Source organism: Vespa crabro, chromosome 21 (genome assembly GCF_910589235.1).
Source record: "Vespa crabro chromosome 21, iyVesCrab1.2, whole genome shotgun sequence".
Taxonomy (NCBI): domain Eukaryota; kingdom Metazoa; phylum Arthropoda; class Insecta; order Hymenoptera; family Vespidae; genus Vespa; species Vespa crabro.
Window position 1 is genome coordinate 2,799,569 of NC_060975.1, and position 17,070 is coordinate 2,816,638.

General features: G+C 25.9%; 1 protein-coding gene across 1 annotated transcript in view; it reads left to right on the forward strand.

The window, feature by feature from the left end:
- Positions 1-17,070, forward strand: part of LOC124431413 (adenylate cyclase type 2) — a 47,759-nt gene that overhangs the window by 8,821 nt on the left and 21,868 nt on the right. The window contains exon 3 of the mRNA XM_046979310.1: positions 14,534-14,700. Within this exon, the coding sequence (XP_046835266.1) occupies positions 14,534-14,700 (167 nt within the window). The remainder of the gene's footprint in view (positions 1-14,533; positions 14,701-17,070) is intronic.

The following is a 17,070-nucleotide window of genomic DNA, read 5'->3' on the forward strand; positions in this document are numbered from 1 at the left end:
CTTAGATGGATATGCGTGAATAAATAAAAACAGATATTCGTCCTTTCTGACCTAATTTCGAATTGAACCTGTAACTCACCATCACTCTCGTATCCTAGCGATCGTTCGAGCAAACGAACTAATTCTCTTCAATAATTCGTAGCCGATAGTTCAATAACTATCGTGTACAACAGAATTTGTTTATGTTACATGTCTGTAATATATTTACTTAAATACTCGTCGTATATACTTATATACTTTCTAATTTATGTATGGTCCCTAATTCTTTCGTTCTTTTATGTCTAACATGTCACGCGATATGTGCTCGTTAATCTTCTTCTCTCTCTCTCTCTCTCTCTCTTTCTCTCTCTTTATATTATATTATAGTCACGTGATATCTCATTTTTACAACTTTATTGGTTTTTTTTTCGATGACACGAAACTGATTTTTATCGAAAGCCAATTATAATTTTTTTCCTTTTCCTTTTATTTTCGAAGGGGAGGTCATTTAAAAATTAAGTAATTTTTGTCATTTAATCGGTTTAATATTGCGTGTTCAATTATTTAATGGTAATAAGCCAGGGACCTGTTACATCAAATAGAAGGAGATTAGAAGGAATTAATGGAAGTGTTTAATTTGTCACTCTTTTTTTTTTTTTTTTTTTTTTTTTTTGTAGGTTTATCTTAAATCTATTTTTTTTTAATCGATTAAATATCAAATACAAAGAAAGTATAGAAGGTGTTTAGTTGTTCTATTTTTTTAGATTAATCAATCTAATCGCTTTCTAAACGATTGAATATTGAACTTAGTGTCTATGGAATAAGCGGAAAGATTATTTTATCGAGTACGGGGAGATTAATTCCTTCTTCCTTTTTTTTTTTTTTTTTTTTTTTTTTTTTTTTTTTATCGAACGAATACAAAAGAACAATTTCGAATTAAATTTGATCCTTCTTTATCCCTTGTTTCTCCCATTTTGTTTTTTATATCCGTCTCTTTTCTCTCAAAGCAACCGCAATCATTTTTATGCTTTTTTTCTTTCTTTTTTATTAGCGATACTCCTTCACATGCATTTTCTATTATTCTGTTGTTTTATTCGAGTAGTAAAAATATTCATCTCAGTTTTTACATTACCTTCTACTTCTAGCACGTTTTAAATTCTTATTTTTTTTTTCTTCTTCTTTTTTGTTTTCCTATGAATATTTAGAATTGTTTTCTGTGTGGAATATACATGTGTATATTTTTCTCTCTCTCTCTCTCTCTCTCTCTTTTTTCTTTCTTTTCTTTTTTGATACAATTTAAAGCTTTAAGTGTTCATAGTGTTCATAAACATTTATTAAAACGAAAAATTCCATATACACCCATATATATATATATATATATATATATATACAGATAGATAGATAGATAGATAGATAGATAGGTAGATAGATAGGTAGGTAAATAGATACATGTATATATTTTACATAGCAATTGTTTATTTCTTTGTAACGAAAATACAGAGATAGAGAGAGAGAGAGAGAGAGAGAGAGAGAGAGAGAGAGAGAGAGAGAGAGAGAGAGAGAAATAAACAAGAGATCCTTCCGTTAGATTTGAGCTTCAACAAACAAATATCGCTCGTAGCAGTGTTATCATGTCAACGATTCTATAAATTTTCACTATTCCTCTCTCTCTCTCTCTCTCTCTCTCTCTCTTGTTTTCTCCCTTTCTCTCATCGAGAATATTATCGGGAAAATGTAGAGTTTATCTCAGTGATTTTATTGAAGTATCTTTGGTCTCGAACGTTTCGAATGAGGTCAGGTACGAAAGCTCGTCACGAATAATCATATTCGCGAGGAGCTTAAAATGCGTGTACGCACGCATTCATCGATCGATGGATGAGAGAATTTCATTGTATTCAAGAGTTAGTTTACAAGAATATGTGTATTTGTGTGTCTATGTGTTTTGTGAAAGAGAGAGAGAAAGAGAGAGAGAGAGAGAGAGAGAGAGAGAGAGAGAGAGAGAGAGAGAGAGAGAGAGAAAAGGACGAGAAGGTCGATTATTTATCAGTAATGTTTAGGATCAAAAATAAAATCAATCGTTCTAGATCATTGAGAAATTTGAAGTGTTAAATTATACATTATTTTATAGTAGTACCCATTTTAGTTGCCATTTGAAAACTTTATTTAGATCGATGTTAGAGAGAACGAGAGGAGAAAGACAAAAAAAAAAATGGACGAGAAAGTCGATTATTTATTAATAGTTTATATTATTTAGAATCGTAAATAAAATCTATCGTTTTAAATCGTTGGAAGATTTGAAATGTTAAAAAGTACGCCATTTTATAGAAGTGGCCATTTTTATCGCCATTTGAGAACTTTAGTTAGATCGATGTGAATTCTTTATGTGTATAAGAGATAGATAGAGAATGAGAGAGGAGAGAGAGACAGAGAGGAGGGAGAGAGAGAGAGAGAAAGACGTGAAAGTCGGTTATTTATTAATAGTTTTTACGATCGAAAATAATATCTATCGTTCTAGATCATTCGGAGATTTGAAATGTTAAAATATACGCCATTTTACATTAGTAGCTATTATCATCGCCATTTTAATCGACATTTGAGAACATTATTTAATAGAGAACTCTTTGTAAACATTCTCGTCTGAATATAAAGTTAATATTTATTAAACTAATTAAATTATTACTAAGAATTTATATATATATATATATATATATATATATATATATACATATGTAATTAAAATAGTTAGAAATTAATATAAAAAAATATTATAGTTATATTAAAAAATTTACATAAAAAGTATAGACCAAAGTATAAGACTTTTGGCATGTTTGTCATCTGTAATATTTTACAATGATAATAAGTTTAGTTAAATACAAATATAAAAATGTCCATCAGAAAAAGAATTATATGATTTGAAATAACATTGAAATGTTTTAATTATACACTATTTTTCTTCTTTTTTTTTGCTTTTTAACACACTTTGAACATTATACGTGTATACACTTTTAATGTACAGTATCGTTCAAAACTTTTTGAAAGAGGAGAATATTAGAAAATATCTAGATGGGAATCAAAAGTTTTTAGATGATTGAAAAAAAACAATTCTCTTGAAACTTTTTATATTAATTTTCTTTTTTTTATTCCGGTTTTTTTTTTTTATTATCAAGCTGTGAAACTACTTTTTTTTTTGTTTTATATTATGTGAAAAAGAAAGGAAAAAACTTAGCCTGTTTAGGGGAAAAAAATGTAATTGATTTTTCAAATCACGTAGAAACTTTTGGCCCGTTTAAGGACTTTTAATTCAATTTGTATATACAAATACATGTAATACAATATAATACATAAACAAATAAATTAATCATACTTTTTTTACAATTAATCAAAAATGTATCGTTATATCTACATATAACAATAACGTGTATATATATATATAACGTACACATATGATTATATTCATATGTACATGAACAGCAATGAAACTCGAACGTTTTAATAAATAAATTTAATATTAATGTCGCAAGGTCCATTAGACGAAATGAATGAAGAACCGGCTAAAACGATTTTCCAGATATTCCATCGAACTATAATAAATTCGTTCAACGTGCTATTAGGGGCAAACCACCTGTCGAAACGTATACTCCTCCTCTCTCTCTGTCTCTCTCTTCAACCAATCTATTATGTATACGTGTGAGTGTATATACGTACTTACATAAATACATACATACATACATACATACATACATACATACATACATACATACATACATACATACATACATATATATACATATATATACATATATATAAATAGTGCACGGGCGCAAGTGTGTGTGTGTGTGTGTGTGTGTGTGTCATAAAATTATAGGTTCGAATTTGTTACGCTAGAAAATGTTATACCCTTGCTTTTTGGTGATATGTCTTCTGAAACGTGCTTCGTTCTAAACGAGCCATTAAATTCGTCTTGTTCGTTTCCACGATTTTACGACAGACATTTAAAGTTACTTCTCCTATCATATTTCTAACAAATTTCAACAAAATTTTACGATCAATCGAAATGTCTGGAAATAATTTGATTAAAATTTTGTTATTATCGTTGTTGTTGTTATTGTTGTTATTATTGTTATGGTTGTGATTGGTGTTTTTCTTCTTCTTTTTTTTTTTTTTTCTTTTTTTTTTTGTAAGAAATAATTTGAAACTACGGAGATTTTTTTATAGTTTAAATATCTAATGTTTTTGTCTAATTCATATATATATATATATGAATATGAAATTTTACTAATCGAAACGATTTAGAAATATATTTTTTATTTTATTTTATTTTAATTTAATTTATTTTATTTTATTTTTTTTTTTCTTTTTTTTTTGTAAGAAATAATTGAGAAGCGTAGAGATTCTTTTGTTGGTTAGATATATTTGAAGTTTTAATCTAATTCAATGTCAAACCATAATTTGTACGATCGAAGAGATTTCAATGTTGAAATGTTTTGTCAGGTCTTATGGGATAATTAGGAAAGCGTAGAGATTTTCTTTTTTCTTTTTTCTTTTCTTTTTTTTTTTTTTAATGTCAAATCTAATGAGATGTTTAGCCTTATTCTACGGTCGAATTTGACGGTAAATTATGCGTACAGATGTGCGTCAGCTGTCAGTAACTTTACGAGCCAAAATTTTGATTAGTCATGAAATAAATTCGTTTGCTTCTTTCACTAAGTTCTCTCTTTTTTTTTATTTTTCTATTTTTTTTTCTTTTGTTTTTTTTTTTTTTTTTTTTTTCTTGTTTCTTATTTCTTTCTCGCGCATAACGACGTTCCTTTTTATTTCTTTTATGCTTTTCATATAATGTTTTCTACGGAGGAAGAAAAAGAAGTAAAAGAGAAGAGAAGAAAAAAAAATAAAAAAAATAAACGAAGGATCGACAGGTTTTGTCATACGTATATAAATCATAAGGGAAGGGAAAAAGAAAAACTTGAAAAAAATTCAAGAAAAAAAAAAAAAAAGAAAAAAGAAATAAAGAAAGAAAAGAAAAGGAAGGAAAGAAGAAATTGTTGTCAAAATATTTCAATAAGTTTTACGATTTAGCCGATAGACGTCTTAAGAAAAATGCATATCAATTTTTGATTTTATTTATAACCTTTATACGATTCACGACACAGAGGACCGGACTTTATTGCAAACCGAGAGAGTTTATGGACTCGAGCGAGAGCTATTTTAAAAATAATGTACGTGCGACGTGGATAACGTAACTCCTTCGACGAAAATACATGTTCTAATGTGGATGGCTCGTTTCGTGGAAACTTCGATGTATTCTTTTGCACATTAATGATTTTAAATGAACGTTTATTATACAAATACGAGAAGGACAATGTTATAGTTAATATTTATTAAATATATGAATGAATGATTATTTCATTAGTTGTCTCAATTGTTACAATTTTTATGTAATACTTTTGTTTTGTTCATATCCATCACTAACAACAGTTATTTCTTGTCTCTATTCTCGTTAATATTATTTTCTTCGTACCCATTACTATCACTTGTTCGTATTCGATCTTTATCATTTTGTTCATACCCATCACTATCACTTGTTCGTATTCAATCTTTATCATTTTCTTCGTACCCATTACTACCACTTTCTTATTCATACTCTTTACAAACATTTTCTTCATACCCATCACTACCACTTGTTCGTATTCGTTCTTTATCATTTTTTTCGTACCTATCACTATCCACTTTCTTGTTTATACTCATTAAAATCATTTTGTTCTTATCCATCGGGGTAAACTTTTTCGTTCATTATTCATTACAATCATTACAGTTCTTACCCATCACTGTAATACTTCCTTGTTCATACTCATGACAATCATTCTTCTTATACACGTCACTACAATCTTGTTAATATATTGTTATTGTTATTACTTTCTTCGTACCCATCACTAGTACATCTCCATGCTGTTACCAACGTTACTGTAACTTTTCCATCAACACTTGTTATTACACTTCCTCTTTTTATACCATCGCTCTTTACCTTCTTCTTCTTCTTCTTCTTCTTCTTTCCTTTTTTTCCTTTTTTTTTCCTCTCTCTCTTTTTTATATTATCTGCATCGTAAAACTCAGCAAGAGGTATTACGCGTGACTACTCCCTTGGAGATTCGCATTGTACAGCCATGAAATTTTACGGTCGCATAGAATGCGTTTACCAGAACGCGAATGTCTCGTTAGCTACGTTATTATTAATTTAAGTAGAAAAGGAAATTCCTGGTTAATGTTAGTACTCTCAACGACGGAAAATATCAAAGTAGAGGATGTTAACAACGTTGACCCAATAAAAAAGATTATTTCATTGAATCCCCCTCCCCCTCGCCCCCCCGCGCTTTCTCCGTCTCGCCCTGCCCAACCCCGCCACACCCCACCCTACCCCACCCCGGAACTCGCCCCCTACCCCATCTATTCGTTAGTTTCTCCACGAATCTTTTATCTCTTATTACATTCATTCATTATTTCGTTGGATATCAACGAGTTATTTTCTTTTCGATATCGTATTATTCTCTTTAAATAATTATATATCTCGATATAATAATATTTAATTATTTTAATTGTGATCCTTAATTTTTTGTATTTGTTTTTATTTTTTGCTTTTTCTTGTATGCGTGTGTGTGTGTTTTCTTTTTCTTTTTCTTTTTCTTTTTTCCACCTCTCGAATTATGCGTAATAAATTTTACACATGTAATTTATTGATAGATAAATAGATAGATAGTACAATGATAGTAGATAGATAAATAGATACGTTTAAATGGATATTTTATTTCATAGATATAATTATTTATTTAATATATAATATAATATTATTTCTAATTAATTTTTATTAACTGTTCGTATTATTCTTTCTCGTGTTATATGAAATATTATTGTAATTATATTTAATATATATGTAATATTAAAAATATATATATATATATATTATACATATATAATATTTATTATATTACATTATATCAATAAAATATATGAGAGATGATATAAAAAATAATTAAATAATTATCTTAGATATCTATGATTTTTACAAAATATATTTTATTTTAAAAAGAAAAATTATTATTACATTTTACTGGCAACAAAATCAAAATTTCTAGATATATATATATATATATATATATATATATATATAATACGCTAATCTGTATAATAATTTTTTAAGACTTTAAATAATACGAGTTTAGTTTTGCTTTTTTCTTTTTCTCTTTGTTTTTGTGCACAGCCATATTTCTGAACATAAAATCTCATTCGTAATCTTACTTGAACTTTTCTCTCTCTCTCTCTCTCTCTCTCTCTCTCTCTCTCTCTCTCTATTTTTCCTCTAGTCTCAAAATATAGCGTGAAATAAAGGCATCTTTTATTTCCATACAAGTACACATAAGTACATACATATATTTTCATATAACTCAGACTTTTGCTCTTCTGGCGAATTTTTTTCATAAAAAAAAAAAAAAAAAAAAAAAGAAGAAGAAGAAGACGAAAAAAAAAGAAAAAAGGAAAGAAATATAGAGAGGAAGAGAGAGAGAGAGAAAGAAAGGAAGGGAAAAAAATTGGTATAAGAAAAAGAAAAAGAAAAATAAATAAAAGAAACTAGAAAAGAAACTAGAAAAGAAATTAGGGAAAGAAACTAGAAAAGAAACGAGAAAGGAACGTGTAGTTTTAACAATTCGCGAATATCGATAGGATAGAGCAACAGGTACAAGACAATCGAATTTTGTTAAGCTTGTGTTGAATTCCTTTTCATTTTTGTACTTCTGACATTTTGTTGAAAAAGTTTTTACTTTTGTTTTTTTTTTTTTTTTTTTTCTTTTGTTGAAAAAGTTTTTACCTTTCCTCGGTGAAAGTTTTTTTTTTTTTTCTTTTTTTTTTTTTCTTGAGAAAGGATACATTATTTCTTTTTGCCAATTCCTTTTGAAACATGAACATTCCGATGCTATCACCTTTTATTGTATTTCATTCGCGTAAAGATGAATCGCATTCATTTGACTTTTTGTAGAAAATATTCTGTGTGAAGAGAAATATTTTGAAGGAAATCGATAAAAAATAATTCTACGAATAGTATATACAAATAAACAAAAAAGAAAAAAAATATATATATATAATAATATAATAATTATAAAATAGATGTCAATATTATATATAATAATATATTTAATTTAAATTATATTTTATATATCAATTAATGATTAAGTTAAAATTATAAATTTAATAAATTTAATTTGATTTAACATATGAAAAATATATAATATGTATACTACATACATACACACAAATATTTATATATATATATATATATATTTATTTATTTATTTATTTATATATTTTAAAAAAATAACAAAATAATAAAATTTAAATAATAAATAAAATTAGAAAAATCATTAGAGTAACGTTCGTATGTTAGTACGTTTATATTCATTTCAATTATGCAAGAATTAATTTTTATCGGATATAATACAGGGTGATTCTAAAATTTTTGATAAAAATGACTTCGAAGATCAATTTTATTTTCTCTCTCTTTTTTTTTTTTTTTCGGAAACTTTTTAGGCTTTCGCTGTTTTAGGATATTAAAAAGAAAAAGAGAAAAAAAGAAAGAAAAAAAAGAAGAAGAAGAAGAAGGAAAAATGGCAAGAAAAAGCCTGGAAAAAGTGTAAAATTAATCTTTAAAATCACTTAAGAACTTTTACGGAACAATCCCACGACCACCACCCCCTCACCCATTTCTACTCACCCAAATTTTCACCCCCAAATATTTTCACACTTATCTATCTTATTTATTATCTATATTATTTGTCAGTATAGATATTTTTGTTTCATTGAATTGATAATAATACTAATACGTAAGTACTACGTAACTACTTACGTAGTTTCTATAATGTTATATTAGAACGATCGATTGATTAGTTAATTAATAATTTCACGTGTTAATTACGATTAGTATGATATATATAATATATCATTGCTATACATGTTATGTTACAAAAATATATATTGAATAATGATAATAATAATAATAATACTATTTACGTATATTAATTCAACGATCGATCATTTCTTTAAATCAAATCGTTCGCTAATTAATCATTGTCTTTAGATTTTTTTAACATTTCATTTTTTCTTTTCCTTTTTTTTTTTTTTTTTTTTTTTTTTTTTTTTTAAGAAAAAAATCGTTAGACGCGTTACAAAACTTACGAGGGACAAAAATTGCTTTTTATTTGTTAACAAGGGGATTGCAAAGAAAAAAAAATAGAAATGAAAAATTAAAACGATTAAAACGAATATTCATGGATAATAAAAAATTTAATATAAGATTATTACAGTCTGTAAAGTAGAATAATAATTGGATAACATTTTTAATTTTAATTCTTAAAATTTCTAATTTGTTTTTCTTTTCTTTTTTTTTTTTTTTTTCTTTTTTTGTTTGAGTTAATCCTCGATATAATCATAGCTTTAACAGTTTGTAATAGAAATAATAAATTACGGTCGCACTTAATTTCTAAGATTATCGATAATCTGGAAATAATATTAATGTAAAAAAAGGAAGAAGAAAAAGAAAAAAAAAGAAAAAATCTTGTAACAAAAATAACAGATTAAAATTATGATTCATTTCTGATCATTGACCAGGTAACATTGACGATCTAAAGAGAACATTTATATATACATAAAAAAAGTTATAACAAAAGAATAAAAGTATAAAAACAGAGTAGTATTTTATATCTAAATATTCATCGTGTTATCAGTGAGTTGAAGATAATACACACACACACACACACATATTTTTATTATTTATATATTTATATATTTATTTTTTATTTATTTTTATTATTTATATATATATATATATATATATATATATATATATAGAAAACAGCAGAGAAATGTATTACATAAAAATATATAAGAGGAATAAAAATAGCTACTTGCACGCGCGATAATTAGACTAACTAGGCATACTTTTAGATCATTGGACAATTAGCGACATTGACCGTCGTCGTCATTGTCGTTGTTGTTGTCTTCATAGTTGTTATCTGGGCACGACTGATATTCATTAGCCGATTAGACTTACTCGTTTATTCGGCTACAATTACTTTAACGCACTTTTGAAAATGACTGGACATCATGGAGATCTTTAAAATCCTCCAATTATTATTATTATTATTATTATTATTATTATTACTATTATTATTATTATTATTATTATTATTATTATTATTATTATTATTATTATTATTATTATTATTATTATTATTATTATTATTATTATTATTATTATTATTATTATTATTATTATTATTATTATATTTTATTTTTTTTCTTATATTTTCTTTTTTATTCTTTACAGGACAAATCAGTACATAAAAAAAAAAAAAAATGAAGAGAAACGAAAAGAAGAAAAAAATATTCGACGATAACAATTATTTGAACGAAAATTTAACGAAATTTAATTTTATAAAAAGAGAATATTATATATGTATATAATATTTATTTACTTATAATCAAGTTAAAAAGCGAGTCAATGTATACGATAAACAATATATATTTGGATTAACGAAACAGGAAATCAAATTTCTACTCGTTCAAGTTTTGCTAATTAATATTATTGAAGTTTGTTCTATATTGTGGTGCTGGCATAATCTATAAAATAGTAATGTATGAACGACATCAATACATACCTGTCGAATAATTTAAATCAATTTTTCTCATTAAGAGAACGATGATTATTAACAAAGATTAATTAAACGCGAGAGAGAGAGAGAGAGAGAGAGAGAGAGAGAGAGAGAGAGAGAGAGAGAGAGAGAGAGAGAAAGATTCAATTAATTTCTTTTTCGATACGATCTTCATTTTTTTTTCTTTTCTTTTCTCTCTTTTTTTTTTTTTTTTTTTTTTTAAAGAAATATAAAAGAAATTACTTTTGAAAAATTAACCAATCGAAATGAACAAATTCGACTGGTCTTATTTCATACGATATATCGCCGGGACTCTTTCGAATTATCTGTGAAATGTTCAAAAAAAAAAAAAAAAAAAAAAAAAGAAAAAAAAAAGGAAATGGACACAGCAATATAATCTTTATTTCGTTTTATTACAGAATTTCAAAATGGCCGCTATTTATTTTGAGTCAATATTTCGAAACATTTTTAAAACGATATTTTAAATTAATTGTCACGTATTGGATCGATGATTAATAGAAAAGGAACAAAAAAAAAAAAAAAAAAAGAAAAAAAAAAAGAAGAAATAAAACAACTGTCCAGTATTTTGACAAAAATACTTGTGAATATAAATAATTTTTAAAATGGACAGTCAATATTTATAATATAATAAATCCAGATGTTATCAATCCACTACATTGTTCATAATTGATCGCTTCTATTATGTACTGATATTTTATATTATAAAAAAAAAATATTAATCAAAATATTCATATATAACGATTATTTATTATTTTTTTTTTTTTACCGAAATACTTATCGTTAATTAATAAAATTATTTATTCATCGAATAAATCGAAATATTTCAAAATAAATATGAAGAACATATATCATCGTAATTTTCAATGATGCTCAAGGAATGATAAGGAATTATACGAATTAGGTCGATCTATGAATGAAAGAAAGGAAAAAAAAACAAAAAAAAAAAAAAAAGAAAAATAAATAAATAAAAAAAAGAAAAACAAAGCAAAAAACGAAAAAACTAAACAAAACAAAAAAAAAAGTAAATAAGCAAACAAAATTAATTTATAAAATTTTCTATGGTCAAATAAGTACAATGAAATTATTCATTAGTAAATGTTCGATATTCGTGGCATCAGGGATATGAAATTGCGAAAGATTTTGTTCGATGTTCTTCAAATTTTTCGTTCGATTTAGTTCGTTCGACGAAGAGAGACTCTTGATAGGGAACTTTTGGGGATCGAAAAAAAAAAAAGAAAAAAACAAATTCGTAGGATTTTCCTATGGTCACTGAGTCCGATACGGAATTATTTATTAGTAGTTGTATTAGTGGCATCAAAATCGGATTGCAGAGAATCTTGTTTGGTGTTATCAAATTTTTTCCTGCCATATACGAGTTAGAGTTAAATACGAAAAAGATTTCAATGGGAAATTTTTGGGGTAACAAAAAAAAAAAAAAAAAAAAAAGAAAAGAAAGAAAGTCAAATAAAATAAAAAAAAATAAAAAGAGAGAGAGAGAGAGAGAGAGAGAGAGAGAGAGAAAGAGATAAATAAATATAAAAAAGAAAAAAGAAAAAAAAACGAACGAACGAACGAACGAACAAAATAAATTTATACGATTTTTTGTCGGGTCCAATCGATACGACGGAATTATTCGTTAAAATTCTTAAAGGGATAAACAAGAAAAAGGAAAGGAAATGTGAAAAAGATAAAGAGGAAGGAAGAAAGAAAAAAAAATAAATAAACAAATGAAAATAAAAAGAGAAGCGAAACAAACAAATTTATATGGGTTTTTATTATGATCATGCAATATTCGTTCATTAATATGTTAATGGGCGTCAGAATATGCGAATATGTGAAAGATCCTGATCGATATCACATTGATATCGTACGATCCTTCCTTCTAAATCCTCAATGAAGAAGGAGCCCAGAATGATCATAGCCCATTGTTTGCGTATGTATGTATAATATCTGGTTCAAGGTCAAACGTTTCTGTTAAATTTCTCAGGCTCTCGTCATGACTATCAATGGTTTTTTCTTTCTTTTTTTTTTTTTTTTCCTTTCTTTTTTTTGTTTCTCTCGAAACTCGCATCTGCAAGTGACTCATCATCGTCTAAAATGTCCCGTAAAAAAAAAGAAAAGAAAAAAAAAGAAAGAAGATGAAGTAAAAAGAAAACACTCATCCCCGTTACACGAGTTGCACGTATTTTTACGTATTATTGCTACCGACATTTTTTTTCCCCTCCGTCTCTCCCCATCAAGTTGCGTCGGTCGTGCTTCTTTTTCGGTGGAGTGGCGGGACGGAGCGGGGTAGTTGGCGTGGGGAATATTTTTAGATGAGAAAAATCGTACTGTTTCCATTAAAATCGAACTTTTAAGCACTTTATCAAGGACAAGCATATAATCTTCTTCTTACTTGGAGAATCATGCCAAAAATCGATCTAAACTTGTTAAAAGAAAATATTCTTTAGAAGTTGTTGTCAAATTCGATGACAATTGGAACGTAAAGCCATGTAACTTTGTCGAGTTTTATTTCCGCATAAAAAAAAAGAAAAACAAAAAAAAAAAAATGAAAAAGAACAAGAAAGAGAAAGTAATGAAAATGAACAAAAGATGAAACGAAAAATGAAAAATGAGAAAAATAATATTAGATTAACGAGTGTCAAAAACATCGAAACCCAACGAAATCTATATCAAATAAAATAGTACGTATAGGTTTTTTTTTTTTTGAATTATTTATAGGATTTATTTATTGGCTCCGCGTTGATAAACGATTTTTTTTATTTTTTGAATAAAAAAGAAAAAATGAAGGAAAAAGAAGAGGTGAAAAAAATACGAAAATAATAAAAAAAGATTTTTTTTGACGGCGAGATTTGAATTAGTATTTTTTAGTACACCCATTGAAAAGTACCCTTAGATATGTTTGAAAGGTACTCTCGTTTATTTTTTTTTCGTTTTTTTTTCTTTTTTTTTTTTTTTTCTTTAATAAAACAACTTCGTTATTTTTGAAACTTAATTAATCAACGTAATAGCTCGAAGATGTGTTAATTTAATTATTTATAAACGTCTTACGGTACTCTCTCTTTCTCTCTTTCTCACTTTCTCTTTTTATCTCTCTTTCTCTCTCTCTCTCTCTCTCTCTCTCTCTCTTCCTTTCTCTCTGTATCTTTCTCTTTATCTTTCTCTTTCTCTCTCTTTCTCGATAAATGTCAATAATATTCTCGTCGATCAATTCAATTTTAGACACCTTGTATATTTAATTAGATATCGTTCACGATTGAGTCAAGGTGCAAAAGGACCCAATTGAATTTAGTACGATGCTGAACATTTAAAAGGTAAAATGAGAAATTATAAGGAAATAGGAAAATTTCTCTCTCTCTCTCTCTCTCTCTCTCTCTCTCTCTCTCTCTCTCTCTCTCTTTCACTCGCTCGTTCTCTCTCACTCGATCTCTCTCTCTCTTTTAAAAAGAGAAGAAGTTCTATTTACAAAAGGAAATATATTTAAAAAAATTTTTTTTTTTTCTATTTTAAACTCATTACTATTGGGTATACATTTTTTCATTGTAATTTTATTATTTAATATATAGAATTAATATGACGGATTTGGAATGCTTGAATTATTTTCAAAATTCTATTAACATGTACGAGAAATTGATTGTTAAAATTGTTCTTTTTTCATTTTCTTGTTTGGTTTGTTTGTTTGTTTGGTTTCTTTTTCCATTTTTTTTTTTTTTTTTTAACGCAAGAAAAGAAGAAGCATTTTGTTTTTGTTCTTTTTTTTTTTTTTTTTTCGTTCTGTTTCGTTTCATTTCGTACGAATATTTTTTTATTAATATATTCGTAAAATTTATTTTTTCCAGAAAATCCAACTGGTACAACGAGCGACGAGAGCGGAGTTGAACAGCTTCAAATACTTCGTGACAAATATGAAGGAAAATTGACCACTTCTCTTTACACGGGAACGCTCTTTGTTGCCTCGGTAGCTTCAATATTAGCACTTGGTGCCATTTATTTGACGAACTATCAGGTTGGTCCTTTATAATTTTTTAATTTTTATTCGAACCAACACTCATATTGTATTAAAATATAATTATTCAGATGTATACATATACACAGATATATATAACTATATGACATATATATATATATATATATATATATATATATATGTGCATATATATAATATATATAAATAATATTTATATATGTATGTAAAATATATTATATATATAAATAAAATGTGTGTGTGTGTGTGTGTGTGTGTATGTGTAGAAGAAATATTTGATTCTAATTTTTTTTATTATTATTATTAAAAAGAATTATTTATTAAAAATCATATTGAGTATCTCCATTAACAATTTGCTATTTCTATCATTGACAAATTAAAAATATTGTTCTTTTTTTATTTCGATTTATATCCGATTTATTATTATAATATTTTTTTTTGTTTTTTATTTTATTATTATCGATTTATTATTTTTATTAAAAGCCGCATTATCTTTCCATTAATCAAATTAATAAAAATGAACTCCTACAACGTAACGAGGAATAAAGAAAAGAAAATCTCTTTTGTCATTTCTTTTTATTTGATTTTATTTTATTTTATTTTTTTTTCAATTTCAATTACGCGCGACAACAATTCGCATGTTAACGATATTAAAATTATCATATGTCGGTAATAAACAATTGAAATTATTTTTATCATCGAACAAATCTCAGGACGGATGTTTGAATATTGTTCCTTCTTTTTTTCTATTTATTTATTTATTTTTTTTTTTCTTTTTTTTTTTTGCGATTGATTTTAATTCTTCGAAATTTATCTCTTAGGCATTTCTCACGATTCGGCGTTAAACTAAACTCCCATCCTAATCGATAATTAATCTTTGTCGAAACTAACGAACACATCTAAGGATCGAATATTTAGGATAGTAAACTCTGTTAACACGTTCACGGTTCTCCAATAACAAACGTGGACCATGTGAACGATCGATGGCATAGTTTCGATACATAGAACCAACGAAACACACGTGAAGTGAATTTCTAATAGAATTCTCTAAACAGTCGTACGATTCTTTTTTTTTTCTTTTTTTTCTTGTTTTTTTTTTTTTTTTTTTTTTTTTTTTTTTTTTTTTTTTTTTTTTTTTCAAAAAGCGTCGGTATGTTGATTGCGAAGAGAGAAAGAGTGGTGTTAAAAAAAAAAAAAACAAATACCTAGAACATAAAAAAAAAAAAAAAAAAAATAGAAATAACTATTGACTTTGTTGATGAAAAATAAAGATCTTCATCGTATATTCGAAATAAAAATAAAAATAAAAATAAAAATAAAAATAAAAATAAAAATAATAACAAAAAAAGAATAAAATAAATTTGTTATGAATACGCTGAAATAAAAAATAAGTCTTCTTTTTTTAATATAAGTACAAATATTTATATTATTGTTTAAATGTATATTAAACAAAATTATGTATATATATATATATATATATATATATATATATAAAACATTTAAAACGTTATAAATTTTTTATTACAATATATACAAATTATTTGATAATCTTCGTCGTCGTAGAATTGAATTAAAATTTGTATTTATTTTCATTTAAAATAATACCAGAAGTATTATGCTCTTTGAAAATATAAATATATAATTTTAAGCTTTCGTGAAATAAAATTTGCATTTAACCAAAGAACGATCGAGCAATTCATATTACGTCAGAAGTAAACAAGATGCTCGTTGCAACCACACTGATTCTCACTTATGAAAATCCTTTTTTTTTTTTTTTCTACTTTTTCTCCCTTTTTCTCTTCTTCTTCTTCTTTTTTTTTCTTTTCTTTTCTTTTTTCTTTTTTTTTTCTTTTCTTTTTTTTTTTTTTTTTTTTTTTATTTGCAAACGGCTCTTTCAACTCGCAACGTTGCAGTCTTTTCAAGTTAATATCAGCAACTCTATAGGTACATATTATAGGTATATATATATGTAGTATGTATGTATAGAGCGGTCGACTATCGTTAAACAATACTAGTTTTGTCTTTTATATTATCCGCCATCATTTTTAAACGGAACACATTGTCAAAATGACTGGTTACGATATTTTATTGTGAAAAAAAAAAAAAAATGAAAAGGAACACAAAAAAAAAAAATAAAATAAAATGAACGAGATGCATACTCTTTTTTATATCGTTTAATTCTTTGTTTCTTAAAAAAAATAAAAAAATAAAGAAAAAAGTCAATCTACATATATCATATATTTGACGATATATACGAGTTTATATGTATTTGTTTTTTTTTTTTTTTTTTTTTTAATTTTTATAAATTACAACAAGCTTCATTAGAAAAGTTTAAAAAATCTAACATAACCTAATCTCTATATTTGAATAATAAGATGTGATAATAATTTA